General features: G+C 31.8%; 2 protein-coding genes across 3 annotated transcripts; one reads left to right on the top strand and one right to left on the bottom strand.

The window, feature by feature from the left end:
* Positions 1-68: 68 nt before the first annotated feature.
* On the bottom strand, positions 69-3,236 carry LOC130451469 (partner of xrn-2 protein 1). Its single transcript, XM_056790498.1, has 4 exons — positions 3,145-3,236; positions 2,033-2,253; positions 1,846-1,976; positions 69-222 (listed from the first exon to the last, which is right to left on the bottom strand). The coding sequence occupies exons 2-4, from the start codon at positions 2,206-2,208 to the stop codon at positions 179-181; spliced, it is 351 nt and encodes a 116-aa protein (XP_056646476.1). The 5' UTR covers positions 2,209-2,253; positions 3,145-3,236; the 3' UTR covers positions 69-178.
* LOC130451468 (REPTOR-binding partner) lies at positions 2,603-27,347 on the top strand. 2 transcript variants are annotated; one of them, XM_056790496.1, is made up of 4 exons: positions 2,603-2,743; positions 20,355-20,442; positions 25,307-25,428; positions 27,133-27,347. In XM_056790496.1, the coding sequence occupies exons 1-4, from the start codon at positions 2,699-2,701 to the stop codon at positions 27,226-27,228; spliced, it is 351 nt and encodes a 116-aa protein (XP_056646474.1). In that variant the 5' UTR covers positions 2,603-2,698; the 3' UTR covers positions 27,229-27,347. The 2 variants fall into 2 exon arrangements, with proteins under 2 accessions (XP_056646474.1, XP_056646475.1); XM_056790497.1 differs by lacking the exon at positions 2,603-2,743 and adding an exon at positions 3,420-5,449.
* The last annotated feature ends 501 nt before the right edge of the window (positions 27,348-27,848 follow it).

Raw genomic sequence — 27,848 nt, 5'->3', positions numbered from 1 at the left:
AATTAGAGGCTAGTGAATTAATTATAAATTTTGTTGAATGTATATTGAGAAGGAAGAAATTGTAAGTATTTTATGGTTTTTCCAAGTTTTTATTAGTTGCATTCTATTTTGTACAAAATAAATTTTTCAAAAAATTTTGAAGTCATTTCCTTCTTCCAATCATAATACACTTCAACCACTACTTCCTTGGGTGTATTTGTCTACCTGGATCCAATTTCATCTCTAAAAACAATTATATATATAATTCAGTCTAACAGCTAAGTGAAGGTAAATTTTTGATATATCATAATAAATCAATGTACATTTTGATAAACCTTAAAGATTAACTAAAAACTCATCAAAACTTGTTTTAGCTTGTTTAATATTCATAAAACAAAATCTATAAGAAATATTTATTTATACTACAAGGGATGTGAGTAACTTTACTAATTGAGAACTACTTTTTGCTGAAGTGACAGTCAGTGCATATAAGTTTTATTCTCCTTTTTGTAAACTTTTTTCTTGAATTTTGATTAATTCAATTCATTACTTTTCACATAAAATTATAGACAGCTTTGACCAGTTTCTATATCATCATAAGCATTATTATTTCATCGAATTAAGAAAAATTAATTAATTATTGATTTGTATAATAGCCAAATGGATAAAAAATAATCAGCAAATATTGTACAGCTGTTGCTGCTACCAGAAAAATTGAGGAAAAGGTATGAAGCAAATTATCGATACTTTTAGAAATGGTGCTACTGCTACTGGAGTTTCAGAAATACTTTTGGTGTACTTTCACAAAAAATTTATTGTATTAAAATCTTCGTCAAGCTCTTAATGTGAATATTTCATACTGGAGGTCACCCTTATCATAGAGGAAAACCATAGATATTTCCAAGTATCTTAAAATTCCAGCATTTTTGAAAAGAATAATTATTATGGGTGTGATAAATATGGCTTCCGTAAACGTAGATCAACTGGGGACCTCCTGGCCTATGTCAGTAACATATGGACTGAAGCTATAGAGAAATATGGGAAATCCAGAACAATCGCACTTGTGACATAACTAAGGCTTTTGCCAGGGTCGGCATGACAACCTTCTAAATAAATTGAGATCGTACTGTTCGTCGTTCTTATTTATCCGCTGACTTAGTAGCTTTTTCAAATATCACCACCATCAATACGGATCTTGAAAACATTCTGGAATGGGTGGAAGCAATCCGATTGAGTTTAATGCAGCAAAGACCCAAGCTGCTATTTTTACAAAGAAGCCGGCACATGATTTGGTCCTATCTGTAAATCAAATATCACCATCACCACAAATTCACTAGTTGAGTATTGAGGTTGGAAGCAATATGTCCTGGCATATTTACATGGCCGATTTAGCCAAGGCGGCTTCACATAAATTTGGAGCCCTCTTCAAAACCAAAAAGCTATATACTCCACAACAGCTTCTAATCCTCTACAAGCCCCAGATTCATTCATCTTTGGAATATGGCTCGCATATTTGGAGCTCGGCTCCCATGCATGCCCTGAAGATGCTCGATTCAACACAGAAGAAGGCAGTTCAATTATAGGCGATCTAGAATTGACCCTCTTATGCTTGCTTTTTACATAAAAAATAAAAATTAGAGGTATTTCTTATGTTTGTTGTTATAGCTTAATGAATATTGAGTGTTATTTAAGTGAATAGCATGCACATTTTATATGGCATAAATTATTACTAATCAAGGGTGGTAAGTTGACAAACAACCCGTCGTCAAAGGAAATCCATACCTTTTTGGTAATTATTACTTATGTCCTTTAAAACAATGTTAAAATGCGTTGTTTACAATAAAGTTTGGTAAAAAATGAACTCACTTATTTTGTTTTCAGCAGCACTAGATGCTGATACAAAGGTTCTTTGTAATTTAGATTTTTTCTCATTCCTGTAATCTTTAGCAACGTCTTTCGATAATTCAGCTATTCGTATCATTAAGTTGGGTGGATAGCTGCAATATTAATACTGTACTATTTTTATCTACTCACCTATTTTAGTTAAATTTACCTGCATCCCATAAACTCTATATTAGTGAAAGTTTTCGCTAAAGCCACTAAGTAGTCCTCACTAAACTTTCCTTTATGTGTTTCTATAAATCTTTTTCTTAATTCCCAATGATGTTCCGGTTCAACCTCATCTCTATATTTTTCTACATCCCAATTGGTAGGGTACGATTTAGTCATTTTATTTTATATTTGTTATATTTTGTACATCAAGAAAAACTTAACCTAAACGTAAGATATGTATACTGAGGAAAGTAGGGATGAACTTTTTGTTTGCTAGAGAGGAAAGATAATGTGAAAATAGCAGTGCCACGTTTTATGATTTGTTTTAATTCATTGTAAACAAACAGTGTGTATTGCATGGTTCGAGTTTTCCATATAAAGTATAATATAGGCACAAATGTTATATAGTTACAATTTGGAATTGTTTGCATATAATGAATATATCACTCTTAATAGTGGTGAACTTTAAATATTTTAGTTCATTATTCGAAGAAAAGATGGCAGGACTATCACCATTCCATGAAATTATCGACCGATGACGCAAAGAAAAATATTAGGTGACCTTGTAATGTTTGTAAATAACATAGACACGTTGAGCTGTTTTTGTGTTCGATATAGTGTTTGATTTGCAAGTTTCACAAATTGTCGTTAGTTAAAAAGATTAAATATGAATTTTGAAGAAATGGCTGTTATTGATGAACATAGTGTTTGCGTAAGTAAGCCATGACAATTAGTTTAAAGATGAAAATTAGTAATCTATTTGATCACACACAGGACTAGTGATATTAAAGCATGCTTTTCTGCAGTTGAATTATGCACCCATTTGTTTTTACGGACCAGTAAAATGTAACAAATTGTTTTTAGTGTAGCTAGGGATAGTATACCTTAGGAATTAAAAGTTATTTTTAGTTTTTTAAAAAAAGATTGTGTTATTATTACAAATAAAATAATTTTCGAGAGGCACTGCTTTGGGTAAATTGTACAAGACACATGCGCAGTTTTGTTGTGGAATTTAAATTGAAAGCGAAGTGATAAATAAATACAAACAAATAATATCAAAATAGTGATAAGGACAAGGTTGAGGACAGTTTCAATGGACCTTTTTAATTTTACCTGAAATTACAGTTGCTGTTTATTGTTGCTAATATTTTTAAACGATTTAAAAACGATTACAGGTAGTTTAAAGATGGAAGCACTAAGCAAAAACTCTATTTAAAATGTTAGGTTATTCGTCCAAGTTTTGTTTCTGTTATGTATTTAGTTAAGTTTTCATAGTCAACTTAACATTTATTATTTTAAAATTCATCAATCCAACGATTTTAATTGGAAAATTCGAAACCAGTTGATATTTTTATTACATGTGCTTAGGTACCATATTTAAAAATGTTAGTGTTGGTGGCGTTGTTCAATTTTTTATCTTTCGAAAGTAAATTTATCCATTTTTTTAAATACTGCTTAAAAACTCTTGTACCATTAAAATATTTTTAATTAAGAAATACATTATATATCTGTCTTAGGAGATAATGGACTCACAAAAGTATTCACATTTGAATTATATGTTAAACTGAATTGGTTGTTGAAGAATATTCACTAAGTTCTCACTTTCTGCAGATTTGTCCTAAGATCTTCACTCAAATGAGTGTTTCCCAGGTTTCAATTAGAAAATCTTCATTCGTAACCCATTAAGTGTAATGCTTGTTTCCATATAGGTAAATGGAATTAATTTATATTTTTTACTATTATCTCACTCCTTTTTTGGTACCTTACGTAGTGTATAATCTTGAAATAGGAAGGAAATTAAAAATTATTATGATAAACGTGATGAACTGAAGGCTGGTATAGATTATTCAAAATCATTTTCTAATTCGTAAGTTCACTATCAATTCCAAATGAATCTCATACTTTTTATTTTGTCTGTAGTTTCTCAAAATTTCTTAATATCCCCATTTTGTTATTGTATAACCACAATAATTGAATGAAGAATATAATATACAAATAATGATTTTGTTCATCTACCCATGTTCTAATAAAGTATCAGCAGATAAAAGGAAATTCAAAGCAACCAAATATTTATTCTCAGCAACCAAAACGACTATTCAACAGTTTCACTTATATTTTTAGTATCTTGCCTCAAAGAGGATTAAAACTGCATTACCTAAATTACTAAATAATATTAGAATCTGGAAAAAAATTGAATATTGTTTAGTTTCTTTTTGCATCATTAAAAAGAATTCTTTTCATAAACATTTCATTTTGTGGACAACTACAGTGAACTGTTTTAAAATAATTAGCTCTTTTTAAAGCTTGATTTATATGAAATACATTGCATCGTCTACGAAATTAAGAATTTCATGCAAGTTTTTTCTATTCAATGAAATCTATATTTTCTTGTTTCCATTTTTATTGTTTCATTTGTGTAGACTCTCTAATATATCCTCAATGTTTTACATTCTTACCAAAAAGTGTTTGTTAGTTCATTTCTTTCTCCTTTTTTATAAATATTCTCAATTGAAATTAATACTTTGAAACAATACAATAATTTAAATTTTTTAATGGTATGACTGTTTGGCGGAGAGGGGTGGTTTTTAATATACCATGGACGTCGGCCATATCTTACAGTTTCGGAGCAGGACCGGATTAAGATTTATATGTCCTGGGACTAAAATAATAAAGGTGCACTTTACGGAATTCGAAACCCGGAAAAATTAAAAAAATAATATTATCTATACGTCAGATTTGTAGTATGAACACATTAAAAAATACAGAATGATGGAGCCCTCTTGGACCTGGGACCCGGGACTATAGCCCCCATTCCCTCAGCTTTATCCGACCCTGCTTCGGAGAAAAAAAAATATAACAAAACTGGCCCTGAGACACACGTGGATTTTATGTTCACCTCTGGAGGGCGTATTTAGAAAATATAGAATTAAAAAAGCAATTTTTTTTGTATGTACCCAATTAAGTGTAACGTTATATACGATAATCGAATTCTTCAACAAATTATAGGCATTTTTCATTTGACAAGGCTTAGTCTAATCTTTCAAATAAGAGGTGTGGGAGAGTGGGAACCTCGTTATGAGAAAATGTCTGGAAGTCCGGTTCTGCTTAGACAATTTTTATAAACTGATTTTGTTTGAAAGAGCTTTCGCCCCGCAATACAAAATATATAAATTTCAAGCAATTTAATTAGCTAGAGGACGTTGTTTCATATATTTTAGATACTGCGATTTCTATTGGCATATTTAAATAGAAGCGTTTAAGTAAATAATAGATAAATAAAAAACTATATTAACATTAAAATAGTGAAAACCGCATGTCGATATTTTTTTCTGTCTTGACATATCTTTAGAATTGTGTGAACAGCGAGAATTTTCTTTTAAACATCGACCGAACGGAAATTGAAAATTTATTCTTGATGGTAAGTTTTTACATTGGCTTTCCTGCAGAAATTTTAACTGTTTTCATAATAATCTTATTGTTGCTAGATGGCGTTATCTAAGTGCAAAGTTAATATTACTAACAATGATTTAACAGATTTAACAATCAAAAATTTAGATAACTAACTACCTAATTAGTGGCGCCTAATTTCTACCATTGAAATACTTCGTATTCGTTCAAACATATCATCTCTTTTAGTGAGTCTATACCGTACTATAGAAAAACTCAACTATCATTGGCTAAAGATGTAAAACCTTCATTTTCTACTTTAGCCGTAGCCAAAAAAAAGTTGCAGGAGGGGTTTGTTTCGGTGGTACAGTCGAAAACAATATTATATAGTTACAGAAATGAAGTAGTGCTACTTATCATAACCTTCTCATTCCAAATAATAGGTGCAATCTTTTTCCTTAAAATAGATTTTAAGTTTCACAATCCCATAACTATCCCATCACTTTTTCTCCACTGGAAAATATTCATTCGAATTCTCTTTTGGTCTAAAGGGAGCAATCTCCGCACCAACGCGCGGATAGCTTGAGCTTGCGTAATTCTTTAATCAGTCTACTAAGTATAGTCTCTTCTATGTCTAACCTAACCTTAATCCGATGGTCGCCCACTACCATCTGGTGAACTTCGATGATATCGTTTGTTGCCGCCCTCACGCTCGACGTCAGTTAAGTTACATTCGAATTCAGCGGTCCATTTGCATCTTCAGGTTGAGGTGGGAAACTTTTCAGACAACCCTTGTATTAGCAAACGGTTCAAAATTAAAATATTAAAATCCAACTTAATTTAAAGCCATCTGATTGATGTGTATCATTTGTTCCTATAGAATACAATTTTTATAACGGAAACAGATAGTCAAGTTTTTTCAAAATTATAATTTCGTACATATTTCCAACAATATATGAAAAAAACGCATCATTAATCATGTAATCTTCATACGTCAGTCAAGTTACATTCGAATTAGCGGTCCATTTGCATCTTCAGGTTGAGGTGGGAAACTTTTCAGACAACCCTTGTATTAGCAAACGGTTCAAAATTAAAATATTAAAATCCAACTTAATTTAAAGCCATCTGATTGATGTGTATCATTTGTTCCTATAGAATACAATTTTTATAACGGAAACAGATAGTCAAGTTTTTTCAAAATTATAATTTCGTACATATTTCCAACAATATATGAAAAAAACGCATCATTAATCATGTAATCTTCATACGTCAGTCAAGTTACATTCGAATTAGCGGTCCATTTGCATCTTCAGGTTGAGGTGGGAAACTTTTCAGACAACCCTTGTATTAGCAAACGGTTCAAAATTAAAATATTAAAATCCAACTTAATTTAAAGCCATCTGATTGATATGTATCATTTGTTCCTATAGAATACAATTAGTCAAGTTTTTTCAAAATTATAATTTCGTACATATTTCCAACAATATATGAAAAAACGCATCATTAATCATGTAATCTTCATTTATTGTTATTATTATTTAATTCCATAATTGATACCAAATGAAAAAAATCGGGCCATCTTTATATAGATAAGTATATAATCGATTTAAAGATATGTCATCAAAATTGAATAGGTATAAATTTTGTAAAACTGTATATCTTATCTTTCAATATCAACTTTATATATATATATATATATATATATATATATATATATATATATATATATATAATTATAGCAAAACAACTTCATAGTTATATAAACTTTAAATCTTAAATCGCCTGTTTGTGGCACATCGTAGATATCTGAAAAGAGGCAATGCTCTTTAAAAGTCTACGATAAATACGTAGCATATCTACGTATTACTTTATGCATGTAACCTCAGGCAGTAGTCAGTAGGCACTCCGTTGTTTTTATGTTGCAATAGTGCTGCGCAATACACGATACAATGTTGCCATATATTTTTGTTCGTTTTCAGTATATTGATACAAACATTGCTCTTAGAAATACGCACAACTTTTTGTTGGCGTTCTAAAAATAAACATTATACAAGGAGTGCGTTTTGTAATTATACCTACATTGTTTTCACAAGTGAGAAAAACCAAACTTCCGCTGGGGTTATATACAGAACGTTACTGTAAAATGTAAGAATCACTTTAATATTTAATGTATTACGGGTTTTTTCATAAACATAAACAACAATCCCTTCCACCATGAAAATCTTTTGATATTAATTTTCAAATTTTAAAGTTTGATATACGGAAAGGAGACTAAAAAAATGAATTTATTTATAGAAATAAAAAAGGCATTCATAACGCAGAATTATGTGAATGTGTATTTTATTTGCACAGTATCTGTCTTAATCTTTTCTAAATCATCAACGTATCCCGCAGACAGTATTTGAAAGCCAACCGCCATGATATTTCAGTGCAGTTATATCCCCTACATCATCTGATGATAAAATTGATGACGAGCGACGAAAACAATCCCTTTTCCGGTTTATTAATGCCTTTTTTTCCGCTTGAACTTTAAATATTTATTAACTATGATATAAATCTTTCTGTAACAGTTCATTTTCTGACAATCTATTTTTATATTCAGTCGCTGACCATAAAAATAGATTGGATATAGTGCAATTCTTCTGCCCGACCAGCATCCATATTGGAGCAAACGTTCGTCGCCAGATATTTGTCATCAGGAGCTTTATTCAAGCAATTATAAATAATTATGACATAAAAGTTTCTGTCTTTTTGCTATGGAGAGTAGATGTAAGGAGAAAAATATGTATATACAAAGAAATGTGTTAGATAAGGGCGCCATATTAGTATCGGAGTAAATTTTGAAGAAAGCGCAAAATATTATTTTCATTCTTTTGTACAACGCAAGTTCTCGCGTACTTCCATTTTCTCCCATATGAGATACTCTTCCTTCTCTCTACCCTCCACAGTTAGTGAGCATACCCAACATACTTTTTCACTACATGTTTCTCTGAGTGACAATCAAGAAACGCACATAAATTCAAATAATTGACTATATCGTTGCCATTATTTGCTTCGAGTGCTTTTTAGCATGGAATAGAAAGTCCAAAGAGACTAAGTTTGCTTTAACTTCGCCACTACTATATCAATCTTGAAAATTTTCCACATTTATAACAGATAGGGCGCCAAACGTCAATTCTGTTTTGACATGAAGTAAACAAAAGCAGAATACAAATCGACAAGCCATGAATAGGTTTACTCCGCAGGAACCCCGGAACAATTGCCTCATTTTTCTTGGGCAGTTGCAGATTTCATGACTGTCCGAGTTGACGATTTGTGGCGTTTAAACACTCTTGAGACTGGGGCAACACGAGATCTTCCCAAGGCTAGCCGGCTCGAAAGCAGCCGTTATACTTAGAACATGGCTGCTGTTGCACAAAATCTTAAAGAGTGCAGACAGTGCATCATCTGATAGCCAAACCCGTGTAACCTACTCTTAAGCCATCTTGAATCTCAACGAAGAATGGACGATTTTTCATCCAACTTCATCATGAGTGATGTGTCTGATTTTTTTGAGAACACCGCAGGCCAAATGACGACTGAAAACGATGCACGCTATGATTATCGATTTTTTTCCTCAATTAGATGAATTGGGAATGGTGACAGTGTGGTTTCAATATCGCACACTCTGACCGAGCCCGAACTGATATTGTGAAGGAAGCATTTCTAGGTCGCTTAAACTCTCGTTTTGGTGTTCGAATACATCATCCGATTCAACCGTTATGGTGTCAATAAGCCTTTAACCCCTTAAAGAGAATATTTGCCAAGAAGGCGACAGCCTGTCGCTCGGAGCTCAGTCAAGAGTCATGGAAAATGTCATAAAGCGAACCTGTACGGTCACCAACTCTGGAGGAGGCTACTTGGTCGATACCTGTTTAACTTGATGAAATAGATTCTAATGAATTGAATAAACATATTTCACAAGCAATACCAGATTTTTCTTAAAAGAAATGGCAGCAAAAGAACATTTGCCCTACCTTGTATTTGTTTTTTTGGGAAAAAAATCTGTATGATAACGTTAACTACTTTTCTTATTTCTGGAGGTGTACAGTAGGGTGAACCAAAAAAACCTTTTTTTAGCTACTACGAAAATATCGTCCAAGATGACGAAAAAAATATTCTGGTGAAGTTTGAGCTCTTACTATCAATATTTAGAGGTGCCGCATCGTGATTTTTGATTTCCCATTTAAATTACGCGAGAATTTTTTATTTTTTGGGAATTAAATGTATTTCAACAAATTATTGTGTAATAAAAAGAAATAAATATTTTTGTAGTGAATTAAACAAAAAAGGTCTGAAATAATTTTTCCCTAAGTTAACTCGGTTAAAAGTTATTCGCAGTTCATCCTAAAATAATCGATTACTTTCACAGTCTTTTATAGGTTTCTACAAAAAAGTTTTAAAAATATAAAACATCATTTTCGTGGTTTTTCCCCTTTTTTAATTCCCAAATTTATTAAGAAAAACCTATGTTATATAGCACGATTCGAATGAAAACTGATTTCAATGCAGTCGGAAGTACTGTAAAGATTTTGGATGCAATTATGTCTATTATTTAATTATTTGAATACTATTAAATATTGTGAAAGTTATGATATATTATTTTAGGTTGAACTGCAAATAACAATTATACCAGACCTTTTTTGTGGGCCGTTCAATTTCCTACAAAAATATCGATTTCTTTTCACTACACAATAATTTGTTGAAATACATTTAAATTTCAAAAAATAAAAAAAATCCCGTGTAATTTAAATAGGAAATCAAAAATCACGATGCAGCACATCTAAATTTTGATAATAAGAGCTCAAACTGTACCAGAATTTTTTTTCTTCTCCTTGAACGATATTATCGTAGTAGCTAAGAAAAAATAGAAAGTTTTTTTTGACCCACCCTAGTGTAAAGAATAATTAATCTTTTTCGGCACAAAATTTACAATAATTAGATAGGAACTTAATCTGAAAAAGTCAAAATTGTTTGTTTATTGATTGCTTTAAAGCAGTGGAATAATTAATGGTAGTAGATCCATTTTTTATCGTATAAGATGAGTTATAACCTATTTTTAAACTATTGTAATGTTTGTCCTATGTTAACAGTATTACAATTATTACAAAAAACTTCATATTTGATGTTATTATTTTGTTTTTAAATTTTTTCGATTTAATAATATGTATATGTTTTATTTACTTTTGTATAATATGTGTGGATTATACCATACGTCGTTAGAATGGTTCCCATATCAATATTGTTATTGCGCTTCGTATTGTTCAGAATTTTTTCATAACCTTGTTTCACTTTTTGTTTGCTATTTCCAATATATGATAATACTGTGTATTTAAAAAATTGTTATTGAAGTAAATAATGATAATTTTGTCGTCTTTTATCATCTCAAATAATCACATCGTTAATTTTGAAAGTATAATTTATTATTATTAAATATAGTAATATTAGAAATTGCGTTTTTATTTGACGAGTCACTTCACAAAATTAGTCGCAACTCATAAACAATAAAACGTGTTTTAAACTTAAGCTTCTATTTATCGCTTAACATTTTTACCGACAATATCTTGTTGATAATATTGTTATTTCACATTTTAAATATTTCAATGTATTGACGTTCTATTACGACGTTTACAAAAACAAAAATAATGATAAAGTATAACAAGGCGTGACTATAAAGTATCAAGTTAGATCACTTCTTAGATGTCCACAAAAATTTGGCAGAATACTTGCATCTATACAAATTATCTGTTTTGGGAAACTATGTTCTGTAATTTCATTTGGAATATTATAAAATTTCGACCCATATAAGGAGTTTTCCGGATCCCGTTCACTATCATTCGGAAACGAAGTTATCGTATCATGTCACTTGGTAAAACCGTTTCTAGTATGAGTTAAACACCTAAAATGTATCACACAACTGAATTAAGGTCTAAAAACTAAATTAATCAAAATATATTTTTATAATATGTAGTTTTAAATTTGAAACTCTTTTACTTAAACGTCCGAAAACTCGTTCTGGGTTACGATCTACTATTGATATAGTATTTTGTGAGATTTCAATAAACAATGTGTGGTTTTTAAATAACGAGAGTGACGCTTCGAAATAATTTATTTGAAATTAATACATTTCACTTACTATCAACCTTTCAGCATAACGGTAAGTATTTTCCTGTCAGCTCCTTCAGAACGCGTACCACTTCCTTTTGCACAGCCTTAACGGACTCAAATCTTGTTTCTTTCAATGTACATCTCACCTTAAGAAATAGAAATCGCACAGCTCAAGGTCTAGCGATAAAGAATGCTTAACTTGGTATACAGATGAGCCGGAACATCGTCTTGAAGGAGAACTCATGAAGTGTCCTTTATCAATTAATGATTGATAATTCCATTCTTGACGTGGGGGGGGGGCGGTACAGCCAGTTATGTTATTAACAGCCATACCTCGTAGTCTTGATTAAACTGTTCAAGCTTCCCTATTGATATCCTATTTATAGGATTGAGTCCTTTCCGTTTTTTCCTTATATAACTCGAGTTTAAATAATATTTTACTGAGTTGGAATTTCCAATGTAGTGGTAGTGTAATCTGTGTGTTCAGTAGAGTTATTTTGCTGGTCTGGAAAAGTGCTTAGGACACCCCTTACGTGTTAAATATGTGGCTTTCGAAATAACACCAATCGGATTATATCAGAATAATGACATTATTCGTAATTTTAAGTGTGGTACAAGATTAACAATGACTACATGTTTTTGCAGTTTGCTAACTAATTTTACAATTTGGGTTTTAATGGAATTGATTTAGAGATTATTGTATATTCTATGTATACTTTAAAAACTAACAATCATTAGATATAACATGTTTCTCTGCACTACATATCAAAATCTGATAAAACCATTGTTTTTGTACCAAATAATTCCGAAAATAATGAAGAAATCTACATAAAACAGGAATAATGTGTTGATTCACCTATGTACGAGTATATTTACCACGAGCTTTTTACCAGAGAGGCACTTGAAATACAAATCAACTCCGTATTCGCCTGATATTTCACCGTGCGTTTATTTTTCTCCTGTAATTGGAAACAGCATCGAAAGGAGCGTTAACTTTAAGCACTTTCTTGTTTTATGTCATAACTAAAGTTTGGCCAGTTTTATTTAATTCACACTGTGTACAGTTGGATTATTTTTTGAACTGTTTAATGAGTAACAAGTATAAAAATTAGTGGGAAATAACGATCGTTCAAATGGATTTTTGAGGTTTATATCGAAACCTGAATTAGCTACTGTTTACATACAATCCATTTGGAATGAATTGAGAAAAAGATCACTAATGACATAGTTATAAAATAATTACTGCGATTATACGTATATAAGTAACATGGGATAGTAAAAAGTACATTAGGGAAGAATTAAACTTGAAAATTTGGCTGCGAATCAGGAAAATTGGTAATTTCAAATTTTTTCCATTGTTTCTCCTATATACATATAAAACAGGCAACATTGTAAATGCGTTCTGACATTCGTCGAGCGGTCTCCATGAATCTGATTTCCGATACTCGGCTTTGCCGGTTGTTGGGTTTTATTGTGAGGTTGGTTGAGTTTGTAGCTTTTTAACTGCGTGTTTGCGCCGGCTGAACTACGCATTTTTATCGGTGAGCATACACTTTTAAATTGTTTTTTGAATAAAATTAAATTTATCAACATTTTTTTCAATTAATCGGTCAAAGTGATGCACCTTTGGTCAGGGCTCTTTTCCGGTAGGGCACTATAAGTGGCAGCTACGGTTTTTTTGTTTGGTATCTACGTGACAGTCCTTGATTTGTAACATTCGTATCTACTCTTTTGCCTTGATAGTGTGTAATTGGCTTAAAAATTTCACTTCTAATGATAATTTACGCAGGTACTTATTCATTTATTTCGCAGCAAGCAAAGAAATTCAGTTAATATATGCGTTTGTTACTGACCAACGTTTCTAAAGTGAATGTTGAGATTATACACTAGATGACTTCACGACTTATTCCATCTGAACCATTTTAAAAAATATTTTTTTCTTAAAATGTATTAAAGTTTACGTATTAAGTTTTCGTACACAATTAGATAAATAGGATCGTCATCAATGAATAATCTGCATATATTTTGTAACAATAATGTTATCAGGAGTGAATAAAATGTATTAGAAGAACTGTCAACTTTTGCACATTTAAACAATTTTTAATTCAATCTCTTCTTCCTTAACTCGCCCAATTTTTGTCGTGAACTATTGGACCTTTTCATTTTTTTTATATGTTCACTTATTTCTTCACATTTCATTAACGTTTTTTTTTTTCGCTATTTATTGCTTCAATTAATTCACTTTAAAATTTTAAAGATTTGATTATTTCTTTTTTTAATTTTTTACATGCTTTAAAGGGCAAATCATCTTACTGATGTTTAGTGTCGTTTATTATATCTCCAATTTTTTAAGCTGCGAGCGAGTATAAGAGAGAGGTTTCATTATTTATAGGGTGTCTCATAAATAATGTCAGTTTCAAATATTCATACAAAAAGGCTTGATGTTCAAAGTATTTTCTGGTTTTAAGCCAACCTTCAGCAAGTTCTTTGAGACCTGGGTAAAACTTGGTAACAAATTGTCGTACTACATTTTTCCTGCATCTCCTTGGATCCAAAGTTTTTAACGGACAAGAATTTCGCTATGGATCTGAATAAAGATCAATATGGGATGCAAGGTCGACAATAAATGCTGGATATGTAGGATTCAAAACCACCAAATGCTTAGATCTTATTCCGCATAACTTTTGCGGTATGTGGTTGACTATTATATTATTCTGGAATGGAATGATTTCGAAGTACACCAAACCTTCACACCTCTCTTTGAAACAGGTGTCAACTCACTCAACTCGACATTTCACAATCAATTTCTGGAAAAAAGTGTGTCTAGTTGCTTCAATGTTTTTGGCAATAAACAGTGTAACCACTAGGGAATAGATGATTCATTCAACGGGATACTTACGGAGTAAATTGCTGGAATGCTTTGTTCATTTCGTAAGCTCATAAATGAAAACTGAAACGTTCAATTGTGTGATTATCACAGATATCGAAATGTGCTCTTCGGTAACAATTGGACAGGAAGTAGTTTCTGTGTAATGTCATCATCGCACAAGGTCGTCTGCCTATTCTACCAAGATTTAATGGTACATTATTTTTATTGACGGTAATTTTGAGCTAGAAAATCCGATTGGGTAGTCGGACTGAATTCACAATGAATCTTAACCGATTGGTTATAACAAATCAAATAGGTCTACCAGCGGTACTCAAGAATCCACACACTCCAAATATCTATGATATCAGTAACAATTTTATCGTCGAGAAGGTAGATCACCAGCTTGTTGAGTGCAGGAAAGAAGTTTAGTGATTAAAATAAATTAAACGTAGAATTATTGTTAGAACTGTAACAATACAAATAAAAAATACATGATAAGTTGCGAAGGTTAGACTTGACCTTTTTGAGTACTCAACTTTGGTGTAGCGGTGTAATTATGAAAGATATGCCGTAATAATTAATGAAATTTTCTTGCTCTATATTGGATATAAGGAACTAAGAAAGGCAAAAAGTGAGAATGTACTTCGGTTTCGAAATAACTTGTCCCTATATTCATTTTGGTTTCCAAGGTTTTTTTTTATTATTAGTCCCAAGCAATTATGTCAAAAAATCAATGAGGATGCAACAATATAGCGGTCAACTAATATACTGTTCTATTCTATTCTGTTCTATTTCTATTTTGTTCTTATTCCTATATGTTTTAAATCACATTGTCAAGGTTACTTTAAATATTGCCGTTCACAAAACGTGTTCTTGTTTAGATTATTTTTATCAAAAATTGATAAAAATTGCAGAACACATTAGATAATAAATTTGGAAGAAAGCGGATCAGTTCTAAATGAAAATCTATGAAGATTACCTATAATTTTACAGTATGAAATTGTGAAACAAAATTAAACAATTATGATTGTTTATAATTATTGAGAGCAGAATGTAGCCGTGATTTGTGGTATGTGAAAATAAGCTGACACCATGCTTTGAAATTTATTAATTTTTAATTTTCTCAAAAGGTTCAAAAGTCGAGTGTTAGAACAAAATTCCTGAAAAATGAGCTGCATCATTTATTTTAAAAAACGAATTGAAGAACGGCGAAGAGTTACGAATTCATGCAAATGAGCCAGAAAGAACAAGAACCGTTCTATCAGTTCAGCTTGATATACGACCTTTTCTTTACCTAATGAATCATTTACTTGTTTCCACTAGTAAAATATGAACTTCTAAACAACTCTTGTTTTTGGTTTAATTATAAAAACACACAACCCGCTTCAGAAATTGAAGCTCAAAAAAACAGAACAAATGAACTGTCTTCCTCAAGAAAAAGTAACAAACAGAGAGCGCGGCGGAATTCTCCCCGTGGCAAGTATGAACCTGATCATTCCTACGTTCTGCCTAATTAGCTATACGATTTAAAAGTATCGGAACCGAAGTACAAATGGGATATTTAATGTCAACCGGTAGTTCCAATTTTTCCATGTCGAAAACATGTGCAAAAATTGTTTCGGCAATAAAATAATAAATAAATATTTTTGTAAACCATTAATTCTACATAAAATTAAGTATTCGATTTTCTGTTCCCTAAAAGGCGTTTTCAGTTAAGCACTTGAATTCAATCTCACAAAATGCAGGTTTACAAAGTATGAATTTGTTTCTAAAACTTTCATGATACGGAGTATTGAAGAACTGCAAAGATTTAGAACGCAAATTCAAAGATAACACAAAAAATTTGAGTGATTTTCGGATTTGGGACTGCCAACTACTAACGACGCCTACGTTACATGTAGAAGCGCGTCTAACAGAGAGTATATACAGGGTTTGTCCGGAAAGTAATAGGACTGATTATCTTCCGCCGCGATTGTACTTCAGAGCGTGCGCGCACCGACTGGATTCGGTAGAGGGCGTTCCTAGCTAACAAACGAGCGGCTGGTTAGTTGTCTCCGAGCACCTGGAGAATCAGGACAGGCATTTTCACGCGACGTGTTTCTGTGAGTTGTGCAAGCCGAAAATGCAGCGTTCGTTAGAGCAGAGGTACGCGATTAAATTCTGTGTGAAACTCGGTAAATCTGCGACAGAGACGTTTGATATGATCAAGCAGGCTTACCCAGATGTTGCTTTAGCAAGAAGTGGTGTGTTTCGGTGGCACCAGGCCTATTTGGAGGGCCGGGAAGAGGTCGCTGATGAAGACCTTCGACTTCGACAAACACCAACAATGTGACTCGTGTGCGCAAAGTTTTGAACACAGACCGTCGACTGTGTCGAAGTGCTCAAGAGACTCAAACGAAGGGTCAATCGGGTCCGACAAGACATCGCAGCAGACTGGAAGTTGCACCACGACAACGCCCCGGCTCACACCGCCTTTCTTGTGAACAGCTACCTGACTAAGGGCGGCATTCTAACGCTTCCGCAGCCGCCCTACAGCTCAGATGTGGCCCCCCGGACTTTTTTTGTTTCCTCGCCTGAAAAGGCCGATGAAAGGCAAGCATTTCGAGACGACAGAGGGGATCCAAGCAGCATGCACCGCGGCTCTCAAGGCTATTCCGGAGAATGCTTTCCGTGACGCCTTCAATGCTTGGAAATCGACTCAGTCCTATTACTTTCCGGACAAACCCTGTATCTAAAGATGGCTTGAATTTTCCAAAATTGTTTCTTAACTGCGTCATTCAATGGACTATTATAATTTTTTTGCAAGTTTCTGGATATATAATTGTTGAATTTATTGTAGTGAGAAAAACAACTTTATTCAGCTCTCGCCCCTTAAGAGGTAAAATTGTACGTGATTATTATTCTTTAATTTATAGCCTACTTCAAAATTGATGAACTTTCACCCCCTATTTAACCCTCTTAGGAGTGAAAATTCCAAAATCCTAGTGGGAGGTGACGTTGCCCAAATTTCATTATAGTAGCTTTAGTAGTGTCGGCAGTGTGATGATGAATCAGTCATTCAATTAGACAAAACATGTTTTCTTATCTATTTAGATAGGATATCTATAAATTCGATAAATTCCTATAACAAAATAACCTTAGCCTACCCCCTTTCAAAATATCGCTCGTAAAATGTGGTGACTGAAATTATTCAAAAATTAATGAGGTTATTATGATTAGTTGAAAAAAGTGTTGGGAACAATTTACCGACTATATCTGTACTTAAAATATGTAAGGAGTCTAATAAATAAAATTGGAAGTACGTACCTATCTGCAGTAGTATATAATTCATTTTGTTGTACCATAAGTCAAGAGAGTCGTTTCTTTCATAAATTTCATTTACATTTTCCACCCGATTGATTATAGAACCGCTAAGAACAAGATTTCTTACTATTTCCGAATTTTTAATTGCTCACAAATAACTGGCCATTTATTTATTTTACTGCTCAATATTTATTCAATGATCCATTTTATTATTTTTTATGACTCATTTTCCATTACTCGACTAGAGTTTTGACTGCCGAACTTATTGATAAATATACATTTTGTAATTTTTAATTTACCAAAAATACTATATACACTACCGATCAAAAGTTTCTGTCCACCGTGTAGTTTGTGTGATACACAACGAATAAACAATACGATATATTTTGATATTGATATTTTTAAGAACATATTTAAATGAGAATATAGTACTAATGAAACTACAGTCTGTAATTATTATATATTTTTAATTCATCGATGTAACCCCCTTTTGATTTTATTATTTCGGTACACAATTTTGGCATTCTCTGTAACAATTTAGACAAATAATCGTCGTCTATTTCGTTCCATTTGTTTTTCATGATATTCCAAAAATGTGAAGTGGAAGTAGGACACTGCTTTTTGACTTCTCGGTCCAATGTGACCCACAACTCAATCGGGTTGAGTTCGGACGATGGCTAAATCATTACTTTCAGCACGATCCTGCTTTCCAATTCTTTCAAATATTCTTTGCATAACTTCGAGGAATGCTTGGAATCGTTGTTATGCTGGAAGATAGATTTTCTACCAATCAGGCGCTGGCCAGGACTACAATATTTATTTGTAGCCTTCTTTCTTCAAAATCCCTTCAATTTGTACCAGATCTCCAGTCGCCCTTCCAAACCATCACCGAGCCTCCGCTCTACTTTACAGTCGGGATTGCACATGGATCTAACATACGTTCTTCCTTTGATCTCCGCATAAAAAATTTTATCTCAGGCTCAGAAACCTCAAACTTTCACTAATTATTCTATCAAATTCTTTCCCACTATTCAAGCGTCCAATTTTTATGTTATTTAGCGCACTGCAATCTCTTAATTTCATTTTGACGTCTTCCTTCACTGCTACCCCTCCAAAGAAGTCAGCTTCTCTCAATTTCCTTTTCACTGTGGAAGTACTCAAAGACAGATCCTTAGATTCATTGATCTGAGCTGCTATCTATGGACTCGTGAGTCGTCGATTAAGTTTACTGATCAGTAATACAATACAATTTGTATTGATATTGTTTACGTTCAGCAATTGTGGTTTTGGGCTTTCGAAATCGCCCTGAACGTTTTCTATTACCAAAGCTCCTGGAGGATGCATTTCTTGGACACAATGTATAATTTTACCCAGAATTGAGTTTCGGTTCCGAAAAAGACACATCTTCAAATATACAGGGATTTTAACTATTTGTGAGTACACTTAAATTACAAATGTGAAGTCTCCATGTTGCTTAAATTTGAGAAGTGAAACTAACACTTCATCGACTCTGATATCTCGGAAGAGGTGAGTTGTTTTGTTTTGCAAGAATTTGGGAATACCACGTATATCGCATTAACGAATATTCTTCTTCAATATTTACCTCTTCTCTATCCCTACATCGCTCAATTAGAATTTTTCATTGTTCGAAACAGTGCAGGAAGTCATTTTCTGTCGGTTCTATCAGGGCGCGCGCAGCTTTTTCTTTCACAACTTCAAAATACTCAAATCTTGTTTCTTTCAATACAGATATTGTGGTCTAACACTGGAATGTTTTGCTTTGCCAGTAACGTCCTGACGGATAGTGCGGAATGAGGCGCACAACTTTCGCATAATGAAATTTTCAGTGAAAATTTGCCGCCAAATTCTATATCAATTCCTATAGATTCAGTAGTCGTACGAATACTTAGTCGACGGTCAAATCGAACAAGATTGCCGACTTTTTCGATATATTCATCCGTTTTTGACGTGGAATGGCGACCGTGAATCATCTTCAACAATTATAAGTTTCAGTTGCAGTTTTTCCAAGTTTCATGTGACATTTCCCAATAATTCGTTCCTCATTTTTTACGGCAAATAGAGAAACAGTTCATAAACAAACAAAGCTACACTGGTTTGTCTACAGATACGGTATACATCGAATTCGAAAGAGTAGGCGTCAATATAAACAACTGACCTTTGGCGCATGCGTACTTTTTCTGTAGCAGCACTAGTCTCGTTACTTCTTATCCACACCTCGTATTCTTATGCTAGAGCTACTCTACTTTCTAAATTACTATTACTGCCTTGATTAAACTACCCAACGTGAGGGTCATTAATGTCATCGTCTAATTTTTGTTTATTGTTTTTACCATTACTAGGAATTTATCATATTTACAAAATTATTACTTCAAAGAATAATGCGTTTTATGAATGTTAATCTGATAACCAACAAATTAAATTTGTTTCATTTAATTTAAGTTAGATTAAAATTCTTCGATCTCTTGTTTTATATCAACTGAGCGGTTGCAAATCATTTTTAGTATTATTTTCTAATTATTGGAATAGTCATTTATGCGAGTTTAATGATATATGATTTATATTATTCATGATATATATTTCTACTATTTTTTTCCAGGAAGGTCCGGCGCGAAAGGAATCGGGGAAACGTGGAAGAAAGCCAGGCAGGAAATCGGCGGAAAAAGTGGACATGAAAGCCAAATTAGGTGAGAAAAAGTTTTAATAATAAAATCAGATTCATAAGAATGCTGAATCTTTACGAATTTTGCATTATTTCTCAGGTACCAATAGTTATTTTCTAAGCCTTATAGCCGGAAAAACATTCAAGTAATCAACAACGAAATTTTTTCAAAACTGAGGATTTTTGGTGTTGATATCTTTAATCTCAGATCTATCAAAATTACATAATTTTGTTTATTTACTCTTCATATGTGTCTATAACAATTGTTTCCAACTTTTTTAAGATATTTGAAACTTTTCTTTACGACGTTCTTTTCCACCAGGTGAAACCATCTATGTAACGAATAGCATGATTGTTATCCTGGTAGATCTCAACTTTTTATGCTTCAAAAGCGTGTCTTTAAGTTTTTTTAAACTATTTATTTTTCACTAGTTCTAGAAATTGTCATTGTAATTTCGAACAGAGTATACACTGATGTAAAATTCTTCTCGAACAACATAATAAAATTCAAGATGCAGATACATAGTATAATAAATCTTCAACAGAGGGCACACAGTTGTAAAATTTGTTGCTATGTATAGAGAAAATAAAAAAATTTGCCGAAAAAACAGAACCGAAAACAATTTTTTTTTACAGCGTGAACGGGATTTGAACTCTCGACCGGTGAATCCGGAGGTTGACGCCTTACCCCGCAGTTAAAGTAGTGGGATATACTAACAGTAATAAGCCACTTGCTCTTAATCCAAAGGAGCGTTACAAACGAACTCAGAAACCCATATACAGGTGAAACTAATAAAAGCGTGTTAAAAGGGTTGATTGCTTGGATCATAGGTGGGGAACCTGCGGCCTCCGCGAGGTTTTTGTGCGGTTCTCTACCACCTAGTAGTAGAGTTCGTTTCAAACAACTACTGTACATCAACGCCATGACAGTTGCGCGAAAAATCCCGCCAAAAACAGTCATATTGTCTGACATGACGTCAGAATACTAGTCTAAAACGGACCCTAACACGCATGAGCGAGGCTCTGGCTCACAGACCATCCGTTTCAGACTTGGACACTCAATGTTAATTTTTTAAAACAGTTTTTAGCGCCCCCGAGTTGCAATAAGAATGAACTGAACGAAAATGTGTGTTTTTTCTTTTTTTATTTAGAAGGAATATTGAGAATTAAAAAATTGTAGAATTTTCGGGTAAGTGAAAAATTATTTATCCGGAGATTTCAGAATTTCAGAAATCAATTATGCTTTGTTCAGAGTATCCAAATAAATAATTTTTCACTTTACTGAAAATTCGAAGAAACGAAACGAATAATGTTCTATGTAATATTTATTTGAAAATAAATTAAAATTACAAAATACTATTTACAAAATTTGTCATACAGATCAGCCACATGCTAGCAGACATTTAATGTAGAATGGGAGTTAGATTTTTCCTTTACTGCTAAGATAGATAAAATGATGTGTTTGTTGTGCAATACAGTTTTAAGCGAATGCAAATAAACACTACTTGACTAATAAAGAACATAAATATTTCGCTTTAGAAGGTGAATCACGGAAAACTGCACTTGAAAAGTTGAAAAATGGGAAGCATCATCAGCAGGCATCTTTTGTAAATCAAAATTCCGCTGCAGTTGCTGTTACGTATAAAATAGCACATATACTTGGAAAAAGGGGCAAACCATTTAGTGACATTGAAATAATTAAGGAATGTGAGTATGTTAGATCCAAGAAATGTCGACAAACACAAACAATTAACTCTTTCAAGAAGAACTGTAACAGATCCACAGCACGAATTAGCGCAAAATGTAACAGAGCAACTTCATACAATCATATAAAATGAAAATGTTTATTTTTCAATTGCTTTAGATGAAAGCACAGATAAAACAGATTCGGCAAAAGTTTTATATTTTATTCGTACTATAACTGAAGATTTTCAATGTTACGAAGATCTACTCAGTAATTTAGTCAGTGTCTGCACCGATGGCGCACCTTCCATGAGAGGCAAAAGAGAAAGATTCGTTGCTATGTTCAAAAAGGAAAACTTAAACTTGAAAAAATTGATATCATTTCACTGCATTTGCATCAGCAAAATCTACCATTTTGCAAGACACTCTGGATAGAACCATTGCCATTGTCAAGTATATTCGTGTAAATGCAATGCGTCATCGTGAATTTCGGCAGATGCTCTCTTTAGATGAGGAAACGTAGAGTGTTGACCTACCATACTACTGCAAGGTTCGCTGGCTATCAACAGGTCAGTTTTTGATAAAGTTTTGTCTTTACGACGACAAATTTTAAAGTTTTATCAAGAACAAGGAAAACAATGCGATATCTATCAGATGAAGTATTTCTCAGAAATAACCTTGTTTTCTATTTTTCAACTGATAGAACTAATATTTTCAAGTTTTTACCTTTATAAAGAATGAATCAATATAACCGTCATGCAGAAGGCTTTCGTAATGTTTTGTAGCACTATTTCTAACATAAAAAAGTTTTTTGCCGTTTTATAATTTTTTCAATCGTATCCCATGGAATTCTGGAACTGTTATGCCTACTTTTCAATTGTCCCTTGTATTGTGCGGTGATGTGAACGAATAAATTAATCTCATAAAGTGATCATTAAAATTACCATCCAAATACAACCCCATCATTTGACAATTCTATTTAGAGTGTAGAATATAATTGAAAATTACCCAAACATCACTTTTTTTGAAAATATTTCGAAAACATTTGGAGATATTTGTCATAAACGATTGATATTTATGATTTAGCATATTAAAAATATGAATTTATCAACATTTTCTAATCATATCTACAAAGTGTGATTGATAATCTGAAATCTAATTTTTCCAAAACTTATTCGAAAACATACGAGGACGTATTGATATCTAGTTAGCCAGTTCCATGCATAAACAAGATATTGCGTTACCATAGCAACCAAAAATAACTTATAAGAAGTGTCAGTGTAGTTTTACGTCAAAAAAGTAAACCAGAGTTACGCTATAAATTAAAAGAAAACAGATATCCACTGAAATTGTGAAAATCGAAAAATGGGAGTATCGAGCTATTATTAAGTACCTGTATTTAAAAGGGTATGCCTAATACCCTTGGTGATCAATGTCCTTTGTATGCCACCGTGAAAAATTGGACTGCAAGCTTTAAAAGAGGTAAATTTTCCATTGAAGATGATGACCGATCGGGAAGGCCAGTTTCTGTGACAGTCCCCGAAAATATCGATGCAGTTCATGACATGATTTTATCAGACCGTCGAGTTGGACTAAAACGGATATCTGAAGCACTGAATATCTCATACGAACGCGTTCATCATATAGTTTACGTCAATTTGGACATGAGCAAAATTGCTGTAGAATGGATCCCCAAATGTTTGAATGTCGACCAAAAACGTGCAAGGATAGGGTAAATTTTGTTTGGTTCTATAGTAGGCTAAGAATTTTCCAATATATCCTCGTATATAAACATTTATATTGTCTTGAAATATTTTTTCTCAAAAATAATTATTGAAATTTTTTTAACATTAAACAATTATCTGAAATTTGACCTTGTTTATCCGTAGGAAAGAAATAATTAATAAATGAATAAAACAATTATATTCAAAATAATTATTTGTTCACATTTTTCATAAATTTTTTAATAAATTTCAATCGTTTATTATTAGAATAATTATATATATATATATATATATATGTTCATTAGCGACTCACGTATATCATGAAGGACACAATGTGTATTATGAATCTGCCAATGTTTGGACAACTAAAAAAACTACAAAAAACGTCTATTTTTAGAATTGACATATATTGCCCAAAATGATCAATGCATCAATAAAAAAACTGCTTTAAATAGCTTTAATGTAATTTATGTATATCTTTTAGATTTAAAAAAAAACAAATTCTATAAAAAATTCAACGCCACTGATAACCAACTAACCTCACCTAACCTATAAAATTTAACTTCACTCATAACGACTTAACCTTTAAAATTTAATGTCAATCATAATGGAACTAATAAATATTCAGCTCCATTCACAACAACCTAACCTTAACTAACATATAAAAATTCAACGTCATTTATAATCCAACCAATGAAAATAATGATACTATAGTAACCAGAATCAATATTTTAACCAAATAATTGTTAGAGTTATTTTGAAATTCCATAAATTTTATGTTTTTGAAACTACAACATTTAAAACCGCCGAATCTTGTAAGTAGATTTTATTATTTTTATACATATTCTTATATTGTACTTGATCATAATTCCAGACGATGAATACAAAAGTATTCGAAAGCTTTGAATACATATTAGAGTTAGTCCACTTTGGTGTTTAATTTTGCCACATTTCCAATAGGAAATATTGTTTAATTCCCACATTTTTTGTTCGAAACTTCTCTTAGTATCTTTCATGTTTTTAATGTATGTTCAGAGTAGATTAAAATTATCTTCTACCTCTAATTATAAGTTGGAATTGTTTAATTGTATTGTTGGATTCATAAACTATTCAAACCCATTTTGTTAAAAATGTTTTCTGATATTTTCTCATAAGAAATACAACTAGGAATACTTTAAATGTATGCTAACCTCAACTTACTTGACAAATACAGGCCTTTCTTTCGGATGGAAATTTCGCCCCATTTTATTGGACTGTACGTATTCCACTTTGCTTATACAGGGTAATTCTTGTGTTTTAAATGTCTCATTCGTGTACGAACGGAAATCAGATTGTAATGCCTCTTCACTTTATATATTCAAACATAACCTCAAATTTTAGGGATTTCCTGAATTGTTTCCTTTTTGCTGATTTCTCTATGTTAACACCTGGCAAGTTCAACTGAACAATTTTTTGTATAATTTACTTTTATTTTTTTTTAAGAACGCAGTAGACAAAGTGCCAGAGAATGTAGAGCTCGTAAGAAATTACGTTACCAATATTTAGAAGAACTAGTTGCAGATAGAGAAAAAGCGGTATTTGCTCTAAGAAAAGAGCTCGAACAGGTAAAATACATATTTAAATTCATAGTGATAATAATATACACTACATACATAATAAATAAATTTTTATACTTTCCTTATCTCTCTGTACACTTGATATTGGTATATTTTGAAAATTGACAATTTACATTCAAATATACATTATTATCCCCAAAGTAATTAATTATTTAAGGCATGATTTTGCAGATTCAAGAAAATATTTCACTTATAAGTTTGTAGGTGATATTAATAAAAGTCCTAAAACATATTAGTTTACAAAAAATGATTTTATACTACTACTCAAGCCAGTTTCTCACGGTCAAAATTGAAATCCTTAATTCCTTTCAATTTTATATACATTTTAGGCCAGGTAAATACACGTGTCTTCCTAAATATCGTCGTAAACTTTGGCAACTGTTGTGATTTCTATTTTAAAATTAAACTTTCCTTATTGCGTATCTTATATTCATAAAAATGTTAATAAAAAAGTCGTATGCTAGTAAAGTTAACAATTTATAACTGGAAATATAATTAATTTAGATTGGAAAGTTATTAAAAAGCATACTGTACTAATGACTTATATCGTAATCCACAAATTGAAAAGGAGATAAGTATACAAAATAATTCAATAGATACTGTGATCAATGGAAGTAAACCAAAATAAATTACCTTCTAAAATCCAATACTCGAAGAAATTCTCAAATCTTTTTTCACATAAACCCAGAACCACCAAACCTTTCTATGCTAGAATTACATAATATATAAGCGAATTAAATTTCTTCCTTGGACCATGGACAATAAAAAGCATCAAATTTATTACCCAGCTCATCTTATTCGACAAACACCACACCAACCATACGAAAAGATTCTTTAGTAAAATACTCGATGAATACGAAAACTTTGTACACATTTACACAGACGTATCCAAATCTCAAGATGGTACAGGTATTGCTAGCATTACACCAACCTCCATCCACTTTTACTGCTAAATGCTGCTTCGTCAGACCAACCAAATCACCTCATACTCACAGATTTCCTTAGCTTTATCTAAACTGTTCAAAAAATTCACACCACAAATTCCTTGGCAATCAAAATCTAGCAGCAACTGCAATACATAAACGATAACAACAAAAAATTGTATTTTATCATTTTATTTAAAATGGAATAAAAGGAATAAGAGGCAGACTTGGTTTGAATGTTTTTCGGAATGTGATCTTAGGCTATAATTTATTGAATATATGTTTTTAAATCTAAAGATCCTAGATACTATAATTTTAGCATTGATTAAAGACTTTTTAGATATACACCGTTAATGGGGGATTAGATTAACACATTATCTAGTAAAAAGAAATATCCACATATTTCTTTTACACCCCTGATGCAATTTTTAACAATTGTTATTATTTTAAGTGTTTTTCTCAATATCCCATTCAGTTTTACTTCACTACATTGTCTCTCGATCGATAATTTCAAAGTGAATATAATATATCATCATTTTTATTAATCTATTATTAGTTGCATCATTTAAAGTATTCAAAATTATATTGGAATCGTTTAAAAAATAACAAACTGAACAATATTAGATCGAAGCTAGATTTGTCATGGATAGAAGAGAAATTGCCAAAATTCCAAGTCCTATCAGTATCCCAAACAGTCATGGGAAATGTGTCTCTAGAAAGTCTTTAATCTGATGATGATTATTGTATGGTATAATAATGATTTTTTTAGTATGTTTTTTGGGCGAAAGAAATTGATGCCGGTAGAATTCCAGAGGGTATTCATGAAGCTCTTGAAGACTTGAATATTAATCAAGAACAAAAGTGAAGTGAATGTGCTATTGTGATAATTGAGGAACTATACAGATACAAGGAAAGTGTTATTTTTTAGGAGACATGTACACAATTTATATTTATTATACTATATGATGGAATATATTTTATCTAACCCACATCTTGTTTTATTTTTTTACATTGATTATATACCTAATTAAAATATAAAATTACATATTTAAAAACGTGAGCATTTTATGCATTATACCAAACAACGATTTCAAAAATGTACCCAATTATTGCAAATGAATTAGGTACTGATACTAAAATTTTTGAGAAAATTTTCTCACTGTTTTTAAGATTCAAAAACTAGACTCACACGTATGCTGATTATAACATAGAAACATTGTTTAAAATGGTTACTGTAACATACCAGAAAGTTCATTATAAATACCACAATCCTTCAAAAAGTTGAAGTGCAGTAGACAACTTTGTATCACCTCATACCTATTTAGAAAAGCAGGAAAAATATAATTGAATTAACCAAAATAAAATATATGAATTTAATTAAATAGTGACAAGAAATAACACTAAAACAAAGGAACAAATTACTAGAAAATACTGAAAAGAATGTTTAGGAAATAGTGATAATTGTTTTAGAAAATTTCACTTCTC

Source organism: Diorhabda sublineata, chromosome X (assembly GCF_026230105.1).
Source record: "Diorhabda sublineata isolate icDioSubl1.1 chromosome X, icDioSubl1.1, whole genome shotgun sequence".
In the NCBI taxonomy this organism is placed as follows: Eukaryota; Metazoa; Arthropoda; class Insecta; order Coleoptera; family Chrysomelidae; genus Diorhabda; species Diorhabda sublineata.
This window is presented reverse-complemented; position numbering and strand designations above follow the sequence as displayed.